Source organism: Aulonocara stuartgranti (assembly GCF_965226115.1).
Source record: "Aulonocara stuartgranti genome assembly, chromosome: 10".
In the NCBI taxonomy this organism is placed as follows: domain Eukaryota; kingdom Metazoa; phylum Chordata; class Actinopteri; order Cichliformes; family Cichlidae; genus Aulonocara; species Aulonocara stuartgranti.
The window spans coordinates 14,308,240-14,324,120 of NC_138946.1; the positions used below are offsets into that span (position 1 = coordinate 14,308,240).

At 39.0% G+C, this 15,881-nt stretch overlaps 2 protein-coding genes across 10 annotated transcripts in view; both read right to left on the bottom strand.

Moving 5' to 3' along the window:
• Positions 1–3,031, bottom strand: part of nsg2 (neuronal vesicle trafficking associated 2) — a 56,819-nt gene extending 53,788 nt beyond the window's left edge. The window contains exons 1-2 of one of the 2 annotated variants that reach the window (XM_082547859.1): positions 2,831–3,031; positions 2,271–2,437 (exon numbers count right to left, since the gene is read on the bottom strand). In XM_082547859.1, the coding sequence (XP_082403985.1) occupies positions 2,271–2,399 (129 nt within the window). In that variant the 5' untranslated portion in view covers positions 2,400–2,437; positions 2,831–3,031. Of the gene's footprint in view, positions 1–2,270; positions 2,441–2,830 lie in introns of both variants that reach the window. The other variant, XM_082547858.1, reaches the window with a different exon arrangement.
• A 5,167-nt stretch (positions 3,032–8,198) lies between these two features.
• cpeb4b (cytoplasmic polyadenylation element binding protein 4b) overlaps positions 8,199–15,881 on the bottom strand; it is a 38,072-nt gene continuing 30,389 nt past the window's right edge. For all 8 annotated transcript variants that reach the window (XM_082549452.1, XM_082549450.1, XM_082549448.1 and 5 more), the window contains one exon: positions 8,199–13,236. In XM_082549452.1, the coding sequence (XP_082405578.1) occupies positions 13,009–13,236 (228 nt within the window). In that variant the 3' untranslated portion in view covers positions 8,199–13,008. The remainder of the gene's footprint in view (positions 13,237–15,881) is intronic.

A 15,881-nucleotide genomic window follows, 5' to 3' on the forward strand; every position in this document is an offset into this window, starting at 1 on the left:
CGGAGGGGCTGAACTAACAATTTCCCAGTCCTGGGAGCAAGCCGGCAAAATCTGCATCAGCTGTCAGCAGATTTATCCAAAAGCAGCAAGCAAATGCAATCTTTGTGGATGCATCTCCTGAGGCATGTAAAAACTCAAAAACAAAGCCAAACAGAAAAAAAATTACATTAAAAAAAACAAAAAACTGCAAGCCATCCTGTTTGACCTCTTTTCCTCTTAAATGTCAACAGCAATAAGTCACTGGATGGGGACTTATACTCAACTCAGGTTATTCTCTCTGTCAGTCTCCCTTTTCAGGTAATCAATATAAGACATATTTGTGTAGTCACACAGTACAGTAATACAGCAATGAGTGAGTGTGTGTGTGTGTGTGTGTGTGTGTGTGTGTGTGTGTGTGTGTGTGTGTGTGTGTGTGTGTGCAAAGGCAGCTTCATCTACAGTACGTAGCAGTGTTGGTGAATCTGCTGGGACTGATTTGATCAGAGTAAAATGACTGACAGCTCTACTAAGAACGCCGTTTCACAAACTGGTGACAGAGACGACCTGTCACTCACGCACACGTGCACGCACGCGCCGCCTTTGTTGTAAGTATGCGCTGCTAGAATTCCCGCAAGCACAACCGTGAATGAAATTGCAAGTGTGTGCGCATGTGTGTGTGTTAGCACAGTGAATGGCAGGTCTCCTGAGTTAACAGGTAAATGAAATGGAAAGCGACTGTGCTTCCCTCAGCAGAATCCGCGCTGTGGAGTTCAGGCTGTGCTATCTGTTTCGCCTCGCAGCAGGCCAAACGGGAGCTCGTTTCATACGGTGGAGTTTTGTGTGTGTACGCTCAAAAATTTAAACCCTTTGTTAACGCATTTTTCAAAAAACGGGGTGACCATGATATGAAGAACACAAGCACAGCTAAACTTCAAATTTAAACACACAGCATAAGCCTCTTAAATTTGCCACATACAGTATAAACGTCCGGAGAAATGACATCTCCCTTAATGGGAATATTCCAGCTATGGAAGCCAGACACTTATTAACATCGTCAGCTGTTATGCAGCAACATTTTCACTCATTTGTCATCGTATTTCTGGCCATTGCTGGCTGTGTAGCTCCAATATTGACTCTCTCTGAGCTCAGATGTTCTCCAGAGGGAAATATCCAGCTCCTAAATGCTCCACTCTACCACCAGTTAGTTGCTTCGTGTCTGTCATTCAGTGATGTGAATAAAGTACATTTGGTTGTTAGAGGCTTTTCACTAAAAATGGCTAAACAGCAATTAAATAGGGGGGATTAATCATGCCATAAAGCTTCTTACAGCTACACATGAAGCTGATAGCTCTCTGTTGGTTTACCAACTCCAATAAAATACAAAAATATGGCGTTACAGTCCAAAGTTATGGATTTATTTCTCAAAATGTATCTAATTTGATTTGTTTTTACTTCTACAAGTCATTGGTCACTTGGTGAGAGGAGAAATATGGATTAATATAGCTGAAAAATGTTCATCCTTACATCCAAACAGCGAAACAAACAATCCACAATAAAGCTTTCATGTGTGCAAAAAGTGACAATGAGCTCGCCTTGCTGCCTAATTCCATTAATTCTTATAATGCGCAATCAGTGCTGCTCTCTCTTCCAACCCGGCACATACACCAATCGGCGCTGCACTGCCACCATGGTAACTGGATTAACGAGCGGCGGCGCAGTTACTATGGGATGTCAAGATGACAAATGACAGTCTGTCTGGCACCAAATCTGTCTCCTAATCTCAGCTGGAAGACAAAGGACATGGCTGGGAGACAGATAAGATGAATGAATGTGTGAATAAATGGAGAAAGAAAACATAATACACACACACACACACACACACGGATGGCAAATAAAAGTAAAAATCGACATAATATAAATCAACGTGATTTTAAGACATTTAGTGACCCATTGTGAACTACAAATATGAGGTCCTGCAATCCTGGGATAACAGGAGATCACCTCCATCAGGAGTGAAATACTGCCTCACCAGATAAAGGTGAACACTCACATCAACTTTGTATTGATCTGCAATGATCCTCCCCTCAAGAGGGTGGGGGGGCAAGTGGTTTCAAACAATAACAGCAAAATGCCTCCCACAGCTTAACAGAGCCATCATATCACCCTTTTTTTTTCCCTTTGCTGTGTTTGTCTGTGTGTGGGAGGATGGCACAGGTCAAAAGCACTGAGGCAATGGCAGCGAAGGCAGATTTGGGAAGAAGATGCACAGAAGCTGGTGGGCAGTCTCTCACCTTGTCAGGTGCTTGGCTCTGGAGGCTGCCAACATCCAGTGGAGTGATGAGGGGCACATTCTGAAAGCCGTCCTCCACGCTCACAGGTTTGGCGCCTTTGTCCTGCAGATTACTCCCCAGTTTCACCATCTTCAGCCTTTAGTATTCCTTTATTTCCCCGAAGCCTACTTCTGAAAAGAGGAAGTTTTGCACCTTTACAGCCTCTCAGGTCAATGAAAGCTGGCAAACGCTGGTTGATTGATGGGGACGATTTTTAATGAAACGGTGAATAAAAATGTTGAATTAAGCGGAGTGTAGCTGTGAGGCAGCTTACGCACAAAAAGGTGCTCAAATAATGCCTGAATGATTGATTGGTGAATGATTAGAGTAAAAACAGGAAATCGGAGGGAGGGGAATTTTTTTCGTTTACACTGAAACATGTATCTGAGTGAAAACTACCGAAAAACAAGGAGGGGGGGAAAGGAAATATGCATTCTGTCTTCAGCACCTTCTTTCTATCACAACAAAACCATCAGAAAATGAACGAATAACGCGTAAAAAAAAAATAGGCTGATACTTACAGCTGCTCGTCCTTGTCCGCCCGGTTCCTCCGTGCTGCGGCACTGTTTGTGTGGACAGAGGCGGAGGGAGCGCAGATGAGGAGCAGGTGAGGCTGGAGGATGCTCTGCGGCGTCGCTGCTGCTGATGCTGCGGGAAAGCTGCGCTGCACCGCCGGAGACAAACTGGATGTCTGGCGGCAGGTTTCCTACCAGCAGGCAGCCCAACCCCCTTAATCCAAACAGCCTCTTCCTCTCCGAGCTGCTAACGCCAAGCCGCTGGAGTTGCCACTAGGGGGATGTTTGGGGTTTTTTTCCTCCTCTAAGAGTCTCGTTTGTTTTGCCAAAGTGGAAACTGGACGGTCGTTGCCTTTCAAGTTACCTGGTAAAGTCCGATTTTTCACCAACATATTTTAGAGCATTTTGGTCACTTTTGTTTGTTAAATGAATTAAAGCGGGTCCGGATCTAGCGTTGTGAATACACAGATCTAACCCGAAGAATAAAAGTGGACTGCTTGGAGCGGATTGATTTTGCTCTCCACCCTGAATATGACATCCCGATCACTTAGAAGTTGCTTAATATTCTCATTTCCCCAGTTTTAAAACGGACATTTTCCATAAAGAAGCAACATTACACGCATCACGTGAAGGCAGCATGAAACATGCGGGACTCAAACTGGTTTCTTTGGTCCTACAGCGCCACCTGGTGGTTTAACAAGTGACACGCAGCCAGTGTAACAGTGCAGCTGATATTTCAAAAGAGGGCGTGTCCGTAATAATTTACCATTATCAGGTGGAGGCTGCACAAGGTAGAAACACTACTACTGCTAAAACTACTAAAACTAACACTACATCAAATACAGTTGCTTATCATATGAATAATACTAATACTGCTGGAGACAACTGGCAACCTACAAATACTGCAAGTAATACTACTAATTTCATTGTACATATACAATAACAATAAAGCGCCATTCTATCCTGTTACTACTAAAACTAGCATTACTGTAAATTATCACTGCTTCTACTAATCCTACCAATGAAAATACCAATACTACTAGCATTACTGCTAGAGACAATTGGCAGGGTACAAATACTGCAAAAGGTATTACTATTACTTAATCGGACTTATTACTACTATTGCTTACTAATACGATTACTACTAAAACTAGCATTATTCAAATAATCACTGCTTCTACTAATGAGTGAAAATAATAATATGACTACTAATGCTGCTGGAGACAATTTGAAAGGTACAAATGCTGCAAATAATACAACTAATGATAATGGTATTCATTATTATTTAATCATTAATATTATTAATAATAATCATAATCATATTTCACAAGTTTGTGGGGACGTGTAACCTGTATGCAGCATTAACGGGACATTTGGAGCCCAAGAGTCGGTATGTAGGCAGCCATATTTCACAGAGGTGGTGACTTTTTCATGCTTTTTCACCTTCTCCGTGGTTTAACCACCTTCTCTACCCTCCTGGCCAGGAAGCGCATTTCCATAGAGGCACAACAGGGGAAACGTAATCTTTTATGCACTTTTCTGCTTCATTGCTGTGCTTGCAGATCTTCCTGAGGTTATCAAGTCAGCTGACATAAACACCTAACTCCTCCATGGATCAAATATAATATTTTTTATAGCACATCAGATGATTAAAGATGAGCTTCCATTTATTTCCCTGCCGTCAAACGTATTGAAAGTATTTAGAAGTTTAGCTGAGCATGACCACCCTTCATCCTTTTGTGACGGGTGATTACCTGATTATTCAGCAGCTGAACAGAGATATAATCTGATGCCTGTTTCTGTATACTTACTGTAATGTTCCTACTGCGTCCTCTCAGGTTTAGGAATTAGCTCCTTTATGGTTCTCAGGGAACCGACTAAAATGGGATAATTGACTGTAAGCGAGACACAATACACCTAAAGTGATTTTGCAGACATTTTTTTTTTCAGCCATTGCATCATCTCCTTTTGTGAGAACCTCAAAGATGGAGCTCTGTTTGCAGTGGAGAAATATCATCCTCCAGCTGCCCTGTGGTATGAGGTAATACAAATTATTTCTTCATACAATTTCCTGACACAATCTAACAAGCTCCGTTTGTTTGTCCATGGGAATCAGATGATGACGTATTGATTTTCAGCCTATAAGCCGAGCACCAGGATAGTTTAATACTGCAGTCATCTTGTTATATTCATATTACTGGGTGTGGACGAGATATGTTTTATGTTATTCTAAACTTGTCTTCCTGATAACAACATGTTCTTCCCTCCCCTCACCTGAAAAGGTAGGCTGTATCACACTAACAACTACAGCTAGGTCCATATATATTTGGACATTGACACAAGTTTTGTTTTTTTACCTGCTTATCCAAACACTTTCCATTTATAATTATATAATGGACAGAATGTGTAGTCTCTCAGCTTTCATTTGAGGGTATCCACATTCAAATTGGAGAAAGGGGACCAAAAGTAATTGGACAATTAACTCAAAGTCATTATCAGTAATGCAGACAAAAGGCCTGGGGTTGATTTGAGGTGTGGTGCTTGCATTTAGAAGATTTTGCTGTGAAAAGACAACATGTGGTTAAAGGAGTTTTCCATGAAGGTGAACAAAGCTATCCTTAAGCTATGAAAACAGAAAAAAAAAACATCTGCTACAATAACAGGAGTGGCAAAATCTACTGTTTGGTACATCCAAGGAAAGAAAGCACTGGTGAATTCAGCAACGCAAAAAAAGATGGACGTCCATGGAAGACAACAATTGTGGATGATCGCAGTATCATTTCCACAGTGAAGAGAAACCACCTCACAACATCAACCAAGTGAACAACACTCTCCAGGAGGTATGCGTAACAATATCCAAGAAGACTGCATGAAAGTAAATACAGAGAGTTCACTGCAAAGTGCAAACCGCTCATAAGCCTCAAGAATAAAAAGGCTAGATTGGACTTTGCTCAAAAAATAAATAAGTAAATAAAAACGTCTAAAAAAAAAGCCAAACCCCAGCACAGTTCTGGAAAAAAAATATTTCGACAGATGAAACCAAAATCAACCTCTACCAGAATGATGGCAAGAAAAAGGAGAAGAGTATGGAGAAGCTGTGGAACAGCTCATGATCCAAATAATACCACATCATCTGTGAAGCAGGGCAGGGGCAGTGCGATGGCTTGGGTGTGCATGGCTGCCAGCGGCACTGGGACACTACTGTTTGTTGATGATGTGACACAGGACAAAAGCCAAATGAGACGGAGACATACACTCTTTTCAGATCCAGCTAATGCAGTCAAATTGATTGGGCAGCGTTTCATAATACAGATGGACAATGACCCAACACATACAGCAAAGCAACCCAGGAGTTTATTAATGCAACGAAATTGAATATTCTTGACTGGCCAAGTCAGTCACCTAACCGTAACCCAGTTGGGTATGCATTTCATTTATTGAAGACTAAACTTTGGACAGCAACGCCCACAAACAAACAGCAACTGAAAGCCGCTGCAGTAAAGGCCTAGCAGAGCATTAAAAAGGAGGAAACCCAGCATCTGGTGATGTCCATGTTCAAGACTTCAGGCTGTCATTGCCAGCAAAGGGCTTTCAACAAAGTATTAGAGATGAACATTTTATTTTTAGTTATTTAATTTGTCCAGTTACACCGAGCCCCTGAAATGAAGGGATTGTGTTAAAAATGTCTTCGTTCCTCACATTTTTATGCAATCTTTTTGTTCAACTCACTGAATTAAAGCTGAAAGTCTGCATTTCAACTGCATCTGAGTCGTTTCATTTAAAATTAATTGTGGTAATGTACAGAACCAAAAATAAAAAAAGTTGTCTCTGTGCAAATATTTATGGCCTAACTGTATCAAACATCTCTACAAAATTTACATTTCTTTGACTAAAAATCACACTTTACATGGAAAGAGGACTTCTGTTACAAATAAGATGCAGCCAGCTGGTGGTGTTACCGAGCTGTCACACATGTTCAGAAAACAAAAGAACAGGTCGTGTCTGGGTTATTAGATAGGTAGTAATGAACTCACAAAGAAAAAGTGTAGACAGCTCCTTTTATACTCAAACATGAACTAAAAGGTAATTACTTAGTTACTTAGTTACTTTTTAAAAACACGATTTACAACCTGAATAGGTGATAAAGCGAAAGATCTTTCAGCCCAATTCTACTTTTTCTGCATAATCCATCATACAAAATGTAATCAAATGGAAAAGTCTCTTTTTTTAACTTGTTTTATCAGTTTTAATCTTTTAACTTTATGCATCAAGCAAAAATTTAATTATATGCAACATTCTCTGACTGGAAGAAATTTGTTTAATATTTAAACCTATTTTCTGCACATTCCAGCACATAAAATAATAATTTTTTTTTTGTGTGTTTACACTCACTCTTTCAAATCGATGCAAGTAAAACACAGCAGAAAATAAATAAAGTCAAAGACTCAGCGGTCCTGTTGCTCTATTTTCACCTGTAAAGCAGGAGTGGGGTAGGCGGAGGTTTACCCTGGTGCAGGTGTGCCGCAGCGGTCAGTGGAAGGATACGGCAGTTTCTCTGTGAACTTCCCATTACGTCATAGCGCACTCGGTGCTTGCTTGGAAATTTAGGGGGTTTTTTTTCGCTGTAAAAAGAAGTTTTCTTCCCACGTGAGCAGCGGACGCTAATGTTTTTGTCACTTTTTATGGAATCAAACTTAAAGTAAGGTCAAAAGTATAACTTTTACACCAGTTACATCTGGTGTGAAAACCATTTATGCCGGAAAACCCTCCAATGTGGCTGAATTTAAAAAAAAAAAAAAAAAAAAAAAAAAAAAAAGTGGACCAAAATTCCTCCACAGTGATGTGAAAGACTAATTACCAGTTACTGAAAGCCATGATTGCAGTTCATGTTGCCAAGGCACAACCATCTATTACTTTATCACACAGAGCCAGGTAGGTTTAGACAACTTTGTTCCCTTAACAATTTAAAATCCTGCATGTTGAATTTCTCCGGTTATCGTTGTTTGATATAAAAAATAAAATAAAATAAGAAGGAAAACAATATTCTTTCATTCAGCTCATTCTTCTCCTCAGTTGTTGAATGCGTGAAAAACTGAAGGAACGTCAAAGTTTTCTCGTCATCGAGAAAAATCCCATAAAACAACAAATACGACCTTGAGCCATCAGATGACTGTCGTGTGCAGTTTTCTCTAGGAGTGGGAATTCTTGTGAATTGTAGAAGATCAGGCGGACAGCGGATGCCTTTAGCCAGACAAGGCATCGACACTCCTCTTTAATTATTCAACTTTCAGCCAGATTTGAACACTGATTAAGGAGCTGAAGGTTTAAAGCTGTGACAACACAACAGTCATAAATAATCACATCACACACAGGCTTTCATCACAGTTAAGATTTATTTCATTCAACATTTCACATTACAAATATTTAAAAATTATGCATACTGTTATAAATAGTTGGCTGCAAACAATTAAATAACATTAGATTTTTCTTTTTCGTTTCACTAGCACTTCTACAGACCAACTCCTAGAAATATGGACATATCCGTATTACATAACTTAATTAGAAAGGAAAATACAAAAATAGGAACTTATAAAGTGAAATGACAATAAAAATTAAGGTGATATCTTAAGTAAAAAAATGCTATTAATAAATACAACAACCTTCCCATACACAGTTAAAAACTATTGAAATCTTGCCATTAAGTAACATCATTAACAGACAAATATTTAAATATTTATTTTCCTTCAGAAAATGTGAACCATATATTGTGGAGCACAATATAGCAATTAGTAAAAACTAGACACTTTAACATATTAAAAGCTTCACCTCAAAAATATAACAAAAATCTGATCAAAATTATAAAAATCAATTATACATTCCAATTAAAAATATACCAATAAACAGCTAAATACATTGTTGACCTAATAATTACAATGCAATCAATCACAGTAGCTTAAAATAAACAAAATAAGCAAATGAGCACAAAACCTTTAATGTTTTAAAAATAACTTCAATTATTTATATTAGTACAAATAGTTTGATTTCTTTTCTTTTTTACAAACACCAGCATGAAAAGGATTACAATAACAGTAGAAAATGACTGTGAAAAACATATTAACATCTTCTTTAATTAAATGTCTGCAATTAAAAATGGCATTAAAGAATTACATTGCAAAGAGTCTTTATCTGGAAAAAGGTTCAAAAGAAGTATTGCACATAACAACTTGAAGTTAACTTGCAACATTTACCACATTCAAGTCTTTAAGCTCCCCTTTCCTCCAGATAGGTCTATGTAAGATCACCTCGACAGACAGCGGGGACAGGTTCTCAAGTCTTTTTAAACAGTGTTCTCTATATAAAGGATGCTCAAAGTCCTGCACTGCCAAATCAATTCAAAGGTAGGTTTCTTTTATCTCTCTGTCACGTGCATCCTGCAGAGGTCTGCGAATGGGGAAGCGAGGAAATCGACACGTGGGGCAGGAACATGGGAAGAGGGTGAGGTGAGAGCGGGTTCGGGGTGTCCTTAACTGAATAGTTGAGAAACATTTGGTGCACACCACAACAATTAATTGTAATAGCTAATTCATTGTACTTGTCATTTTCTTTTTCTTTTTTTTTTTCGTCATGCATGCTAAGGATTACAATAGGTGCTAGTTGGCAAGTTCAAGAATATATATATATACTTTTTTTTCAAATATTAAAATATCTAAACACCAAACATCCATTCTTGTGATACGAGATTCAGCGTTAAGCGTGAACCAAATTTTGCATTCTCCTTATATAATAAGTTATGCTCCATCTATGGAGAGGAAACCAAGACAGAAGTTACCATTTCCAACTAGTATAGCCATTTTTAGACACATTAACATCAATCCCAAATTATATGTCTTTCTTTCTTTCTTTCTTTCTTTTTCTCGCCATGCTCTTATTGACCAGATCGACTGGAAAACATCTAGTGTAAGAAAAGCTAAGACCAAGAGAGCGATACACTTTGGTCTCTCCTCTGCACATCTGAAGTCGCATCAACACAAGTGCGCACTTAGTTGTAAAGATTCCTCAGCACTGAAATGTATAAAAAGCATAATTGAAAATAATATATATTGAAATCACTCAACTTTTTTTGTTTTTCCTAAAATGAACATTTCCATATATGCAGATCTTTCAGTAACAAAAGTACAAAAGCTACCTTTCACAATGTGAAAAATTGAGGTATTGCAAAAAGGAGTTTCCCCATTTGTGAAAAATGTGCCTAAAATGACTGTTGGAAAAAGAAACAAAAAATATTTAGAAAAGTAGTGCATAATAAATGTTTATATGTGCATGACAAAATAATTTAGCTAGAAAACACTGTACCAAAAATCAGCAGGCCATGTATAAAATAATCTTTTTTTTTCATCTCATTTAACAGCAAATTCTTCACAAAGTGTTTTAACTTCTAAAATGCTCACCCACCACACCCACAAAACTAATGTCCAGGGTGCAAAACTGGTGCCGACAACACCGCGCCGATATGAGGATTCTCACTAGTGTGTGTAATAATCAAGTTTCTGTACTAACTCCCTGACATTTAAATGCTCGGCTAATAAGGTTACCACTGAGTGACTCAAACAAAGGTAAGGATTAGTTTTACTTTCGCCGTGGGAAGGTGTACTTTTTGTGTTACTTTTCCCAAACGCACAAATCCATTTCAGATAAAAATAACTAGCGCCTAACTGACAGCACACACCTCCATTTTGAGCTACGGAGGGAGTGTGAGGCCTTGTTTGCATGTCTCGCAAGCCCTGTTTTGTCCCCCCCCCCCCCCATACTGATGTTCTGATGGTTTTCACGGCACTATCGTTCATATGCATAATGCATTCTGTAAAGACGATGTTCAAGGCCAATCTTTGGTTCGCTGGAGTCTATCAGGGCTTGACAGTTAAGCAAAACTGGGTAGAAATCACAGATTTAGGAAAACAAAAAATATATATATGCAAAACGTCCTTGAAGAAAATGAAAAAGAAAAACCAAAACTTCCACACAAGTAACAAGCTACAGTATGACCCACTACTGCACAGCCATCTTTGGTTCCCAAAAGCCGCTGGCTACAGTCGACTGGACCTGCAATCTCGTTATGGAAAGCAAACTGCATGTGGGTCACAAGTGTGCAGTAGTAGAGCACACTTCAGAGACTATCTTCATTTATGCTTCAAAAACACTGGATGCTGAGTTGGATTAGCTTGGCAGGGACCTGGCTTCAAGGGCAGATCCCTACATGTGATGACGATTCCAAAGTCAGATAAACTTTTAATTGCTTCTTTCATTAAATGTAACTAACCCTTGGATGCAAAGTAAAACTTTTTTTTTCCATTAAAGACTTGGGAGAATTGCACAAATGCATTAAAACAAAACTAACACAGACAGGTATTTCCTGTTTGGTGGTAGCCCTATTAAAAACTGCAATACCGTCCTTCAGTGACACGTTGCCTTAACCTCGGTCCTGGAGGACGTGGATTCAAGCCTCGAGCAGGTTGTGATCCACGAATGAGGCCTTCTGTTTGTTAGCTGTAAGCTTAGCAGCAGAGGCCGCAGGCAGACACGAGGAGGGGATCTGGGGCTGAATTTCTCTCTTCACCACTAAGCCTGTCTCTCCTGTAGCCTCCCTTTACCATACATTCCAATAATACACTGTATATTTTACGATGCTCTGTCACTAGCACAACCCTGGGTTTGATTACAAAAATAAGGAGGTGATGAAGCAAGTTGAGTAGAAAACTGTGCCAGTTACATCACTCTCTGCCTGTTGTATCACTTCCCTCTGATTATAGTTCTGAGGAAAGGAGAACACCAGAGAGCGATGATGTTTTCTTTCTTGGTTTCTTTTTTCTCTCTCTCTCTCTCTCTCTCTGTATTCGGCACATTAGCAGCGGAGTTTGAGGTATTAGTTTTTGCATGTCAAAATGGAGATCGAAACCCTAATCAGTGTTGCTAAAATTTTGTTTAGATTTTCAAGTAACATCAAAATGTTTGTATGGTCCTGGAAATCATAACGAGAGGTTCGAACGTTTTTGATCTGGGAAGGGAAAACGAATCCATTTCGTTCTGCAGTGGGCTCTTTCTGCTCGTCAGAGTGAATTAAGATTCAGCTTTGGTAACTACTAAGGGTCTTACGTACTGTGTATCTTCAGTACTTAAACTGGAAATAAGTGCACTCTTCTTTAGCAACACCCTTTTTAATTCACATTTGCTCTGGAGCCTCAGCTATCAATAGCAAACTTAAAGTGCCCCTATTATGCCTTTTGGGTTCTTCCATATCCTTTAGTCTGGTGTGTGTGTGTGTGTGTGTGTGTGTGTGTGTGTGTGTGTGTGTGTGTGTGTGTGTGTGTTGATTTTTTATATATTAACTATATATAAAATACTGCTGTACTGTTTGAAACTGTCAAAGGTTTTTGTTTTGTGACTTATGTCACTAGGGGGGGGGGGGGGGGGGGGCTTAAAGAGACAGGAGGCAAAACGGAGTTTCACACAGAGGGTTAAAGACAGGCACTGCAGCAGTGAACAGTATGACCCAAATCTTGTTTTTGGACTTCACAAAATCAATTTGAGTGAACACTCGCCTCCCTCACATGAAACACTGAGACTTTAAACATATGCAAATATGCAAAATAGGGGCACTTTAATCCTACCTCTCAGAAATAAATAGCCAATCATATTCTGTTCAAACAGCATTTGCTCTGGAGACTCGATACAAAATAAAATGTAAGAGCTCTGCTACAAAACAAGTCAGCTGAATGTCAAATGACAAGTATTTGTTTCGGGGCCTCTTGTATCAAAATTAAAATAAAATACACTGTTTAGAAAAATATCCCAATTAAAATAGCAGAGTACCATATCACACCTCAAACTTTTCTATTTAAGTTTTTTTTTTTTTAGAACTAATAAAAATATTTTAAAAATCAAACATAAATAAAATCATATTACACATCTTTTTTTTTTTGCTTCCTTGACATATCTGGATATAAATCCAATCTTTCTTTTCCGTCTTTAAATATTAATTTAACAAAAAAATTGCAAAAAATGTCGGGTGAAAGTGGAGCAAAAAGGAACCAGCAACAGAAAAGTGCATTTATTTGTACAATGATTTTGCGACTCCTGCACTACCTGCCCTCCTGCTCCTCTGTTGCCTCTCCCTCTCTAATTTCCGCTCAGTTCCAGCGGAAGGAGATGTGACGGGGTCGGTCGCCTCCCTCTTTCACCAGGGGTTTGTGAAACTCGCGGCCGGCGCGCGAATGGATGGCCGCCCAGCAGTACTCGCAATAATATTGTAGGCAGGTGACATTGGCGCAGAAGAACGGTGCAAACTTCCCACCGCAGCGAGTTCCCTGGCACTCATCGCACAGCTGGTCATCCAGCACATATGGCTTCACTTCCACCTGCAAAAGAGGTAGAAATAAATAAATAAATCCATACATACTACGAGCAGGGTGCAACGTGAGCCACAACAGGTGCTGCTTTTATTATTGGAATCATTACAGTAAGCAGGAAAGAAAATATTGTTTTTAATACTGTGAATTAATCCAATCAATAATTCACTGCATTTACACCTCTATGTAACAGCCTTCATTGTTATTTGAGGGGTCTGCTATTCCACACGCATGAGTGATGCACAGGGGAGAGTGTATGTCTATAACCCAGCTTACTGTTACTTTGTAATTCCATCTTTCTGATACGAGTCTCACCGTTTACTTTTCCCTTTCCTACTGTTGCATCACGTTGTTTTAAGTTAATGTGAATAAAAAAATCCCGGGTGCCCTACTGCTGTAATTCTTTTCAGCAATTGGTCATTAAAAATATTTCCACAAAGGAAAAAAAAAGGTCTCTTTTTTTGCACTTGTTCAGCATTTCTTAACCACATTTGTTTTTATGACAAGCAATCTCAAGTGTCACAGAATCAGCCTGGGCTCAAAATTGAACTTTCATTCACTGCAGACGCCACAGACCTCAATTTTGGCCACAATGCACAGTTTATTTTCATTATAGCTGATTAACAATCTGCTACGATTAGGCTGTTTGCCTTTTCTACCATTTTTATTGGAAAAACATTATCTTGATTTAGCTGACAAATAATATGACGTGCTGAGTGGAATAGCCGAAGCTTCACTTTTGGTGAGGAAGACTGTAGTATCTTCTCAATCCGTTATTTACCAGTGATTAGCAGATGTGTGTGTGTGAGAGGCTCCATACTGTGGTGGCCTGAGAGACAAAAAAAAGAAATCCAGAGTTCGAGACTGGGAGGAGACACAAATCCCTGTGGGCTTGTCTCAGGAAGGGCATCGCGATCCCTTGTGAATAAGGAAGCAGGTGTTTGTATGAGCTTTCCTCCTCCTAACCAAGCTAGCCAGGATTTGCTGTTAACTTGGCACCCCACACAGTGTGCTTTCTTTATTCAGTCTATGCTTCAACATACACAAATTAAACTAAAGATGCACTGATTGACCATCTAGTGACAGGAACTGGACCATTTTTATTGTTTGTGGCCCTGACTAGCAACGAGCAGGCCCAGTCCATGCATGTGCAACATGCACACAGTGGCACATGCAAATAGTTGCAGGTTTACTCAGTGTCACACGCAAACATGTCGTTAGCATGAAAGCTCTTCACTGTGAGTAAATACGCAAATTTAGCCAAAGTGACCCATGAGAACGGGAATGACCACACAAACATTTTTAACAACAAAACTAATCAGATGAAAGAAGCTAACAAAGCCAAAGTGGTAAATGCTAAAGCTATCCAAGCTAACAGCCTCAGTATGAGCAAAGGATGTAAGCAGTTATGAGGAAAATTGTGAAGTCAGATGGGGGGGGGGGAATAAATAAATAAATAAATTGTTGATGTCCTGTTGTCTGGTGAATTTTTAAACATGTTGGAAAATGATCTGAGCACTTGACATTTGTTTTGTTGCATAAATGTGTTTCACTTGTTTTTGTTTATAAAAAGCAGAATGAATAAAAAGCCGAATAATCTCCTATTCCTGATCAGTATTCAAAAGAATGTTTAAAGTTGTTAATATCGCACTGCTGACTTCACCGTTATTAAAATACTAAAAATTTTCTGCATTTTAAACTTCCTGTTTATGACCTTTTGGAACACCTCTTGCTTCTTTATCTTTCCTGCTCACTGATGAATGACTGTAGTATTGGGAGGTGAACGTTACCAAGGCAGTCATTACACAAAATTTGCACAACATCACAATTATGCAAATCTTAAAAGAGCATACCATTACTCCAGTGTCTTATCTTATAATGTTACCTATACTTTACATGCATCTGCTGAGTCTCACGTTATCTTAACTCACCTATTGTCAGTAGAATTTGTGTCATATACAGTTCATTAGCATGCCTGTAGAGATTACTGTAATTCTTCTGCTGCTGACAGCGCTGGCTAAGTTACTGACAGTATTCTTATGAATTAAGGCTAATAAAAAAAATGTAATAAATAATAGACTGTGCACCATCTGTAGGGTTCCTGATACTGAAAGAGTGAGGCTCTGGAGTTCATAGCCTTTTTATAGAGAATAGTTTTCAGGTCACAGTAGGTATAGCACTGATAAATGAACTCAATGAAAGCCAAATTCCATTTAGATGCTTCACTTTCAGGGTTTTTGGTATTATGCATGCTGGTTCACTGACACATACAGTATGAATGTAAAAAAAAAAAAAGCACTTGTTAACAAATTTGTACTCTTACTACTGAAACTGCTGACCAAAAAAACAGTCCACTCAGTTACAAAGTCTGAATTTCAGGCAGTTCTACAAGTAAAAATCTCAATTATTGCTTTAACAGGAGAGTCGTCATTAGAGCAGTTTTACAGCTTGCGAAGACATGAAAATCTTAAGCCCAGTTCAACCACACCAAGATATATTTCAGCTAAAAACATCCAATCATTTCTGGTGAACCTACATTATTCTGTTACACAAATCACTCTCTGCTCCAGTTACATCACAAACACAGCACGCCTATTATAACTACTCTGCCTGGATAAAGGTTAAAATGGATGTAAAATCTGAAGCTAAATTTA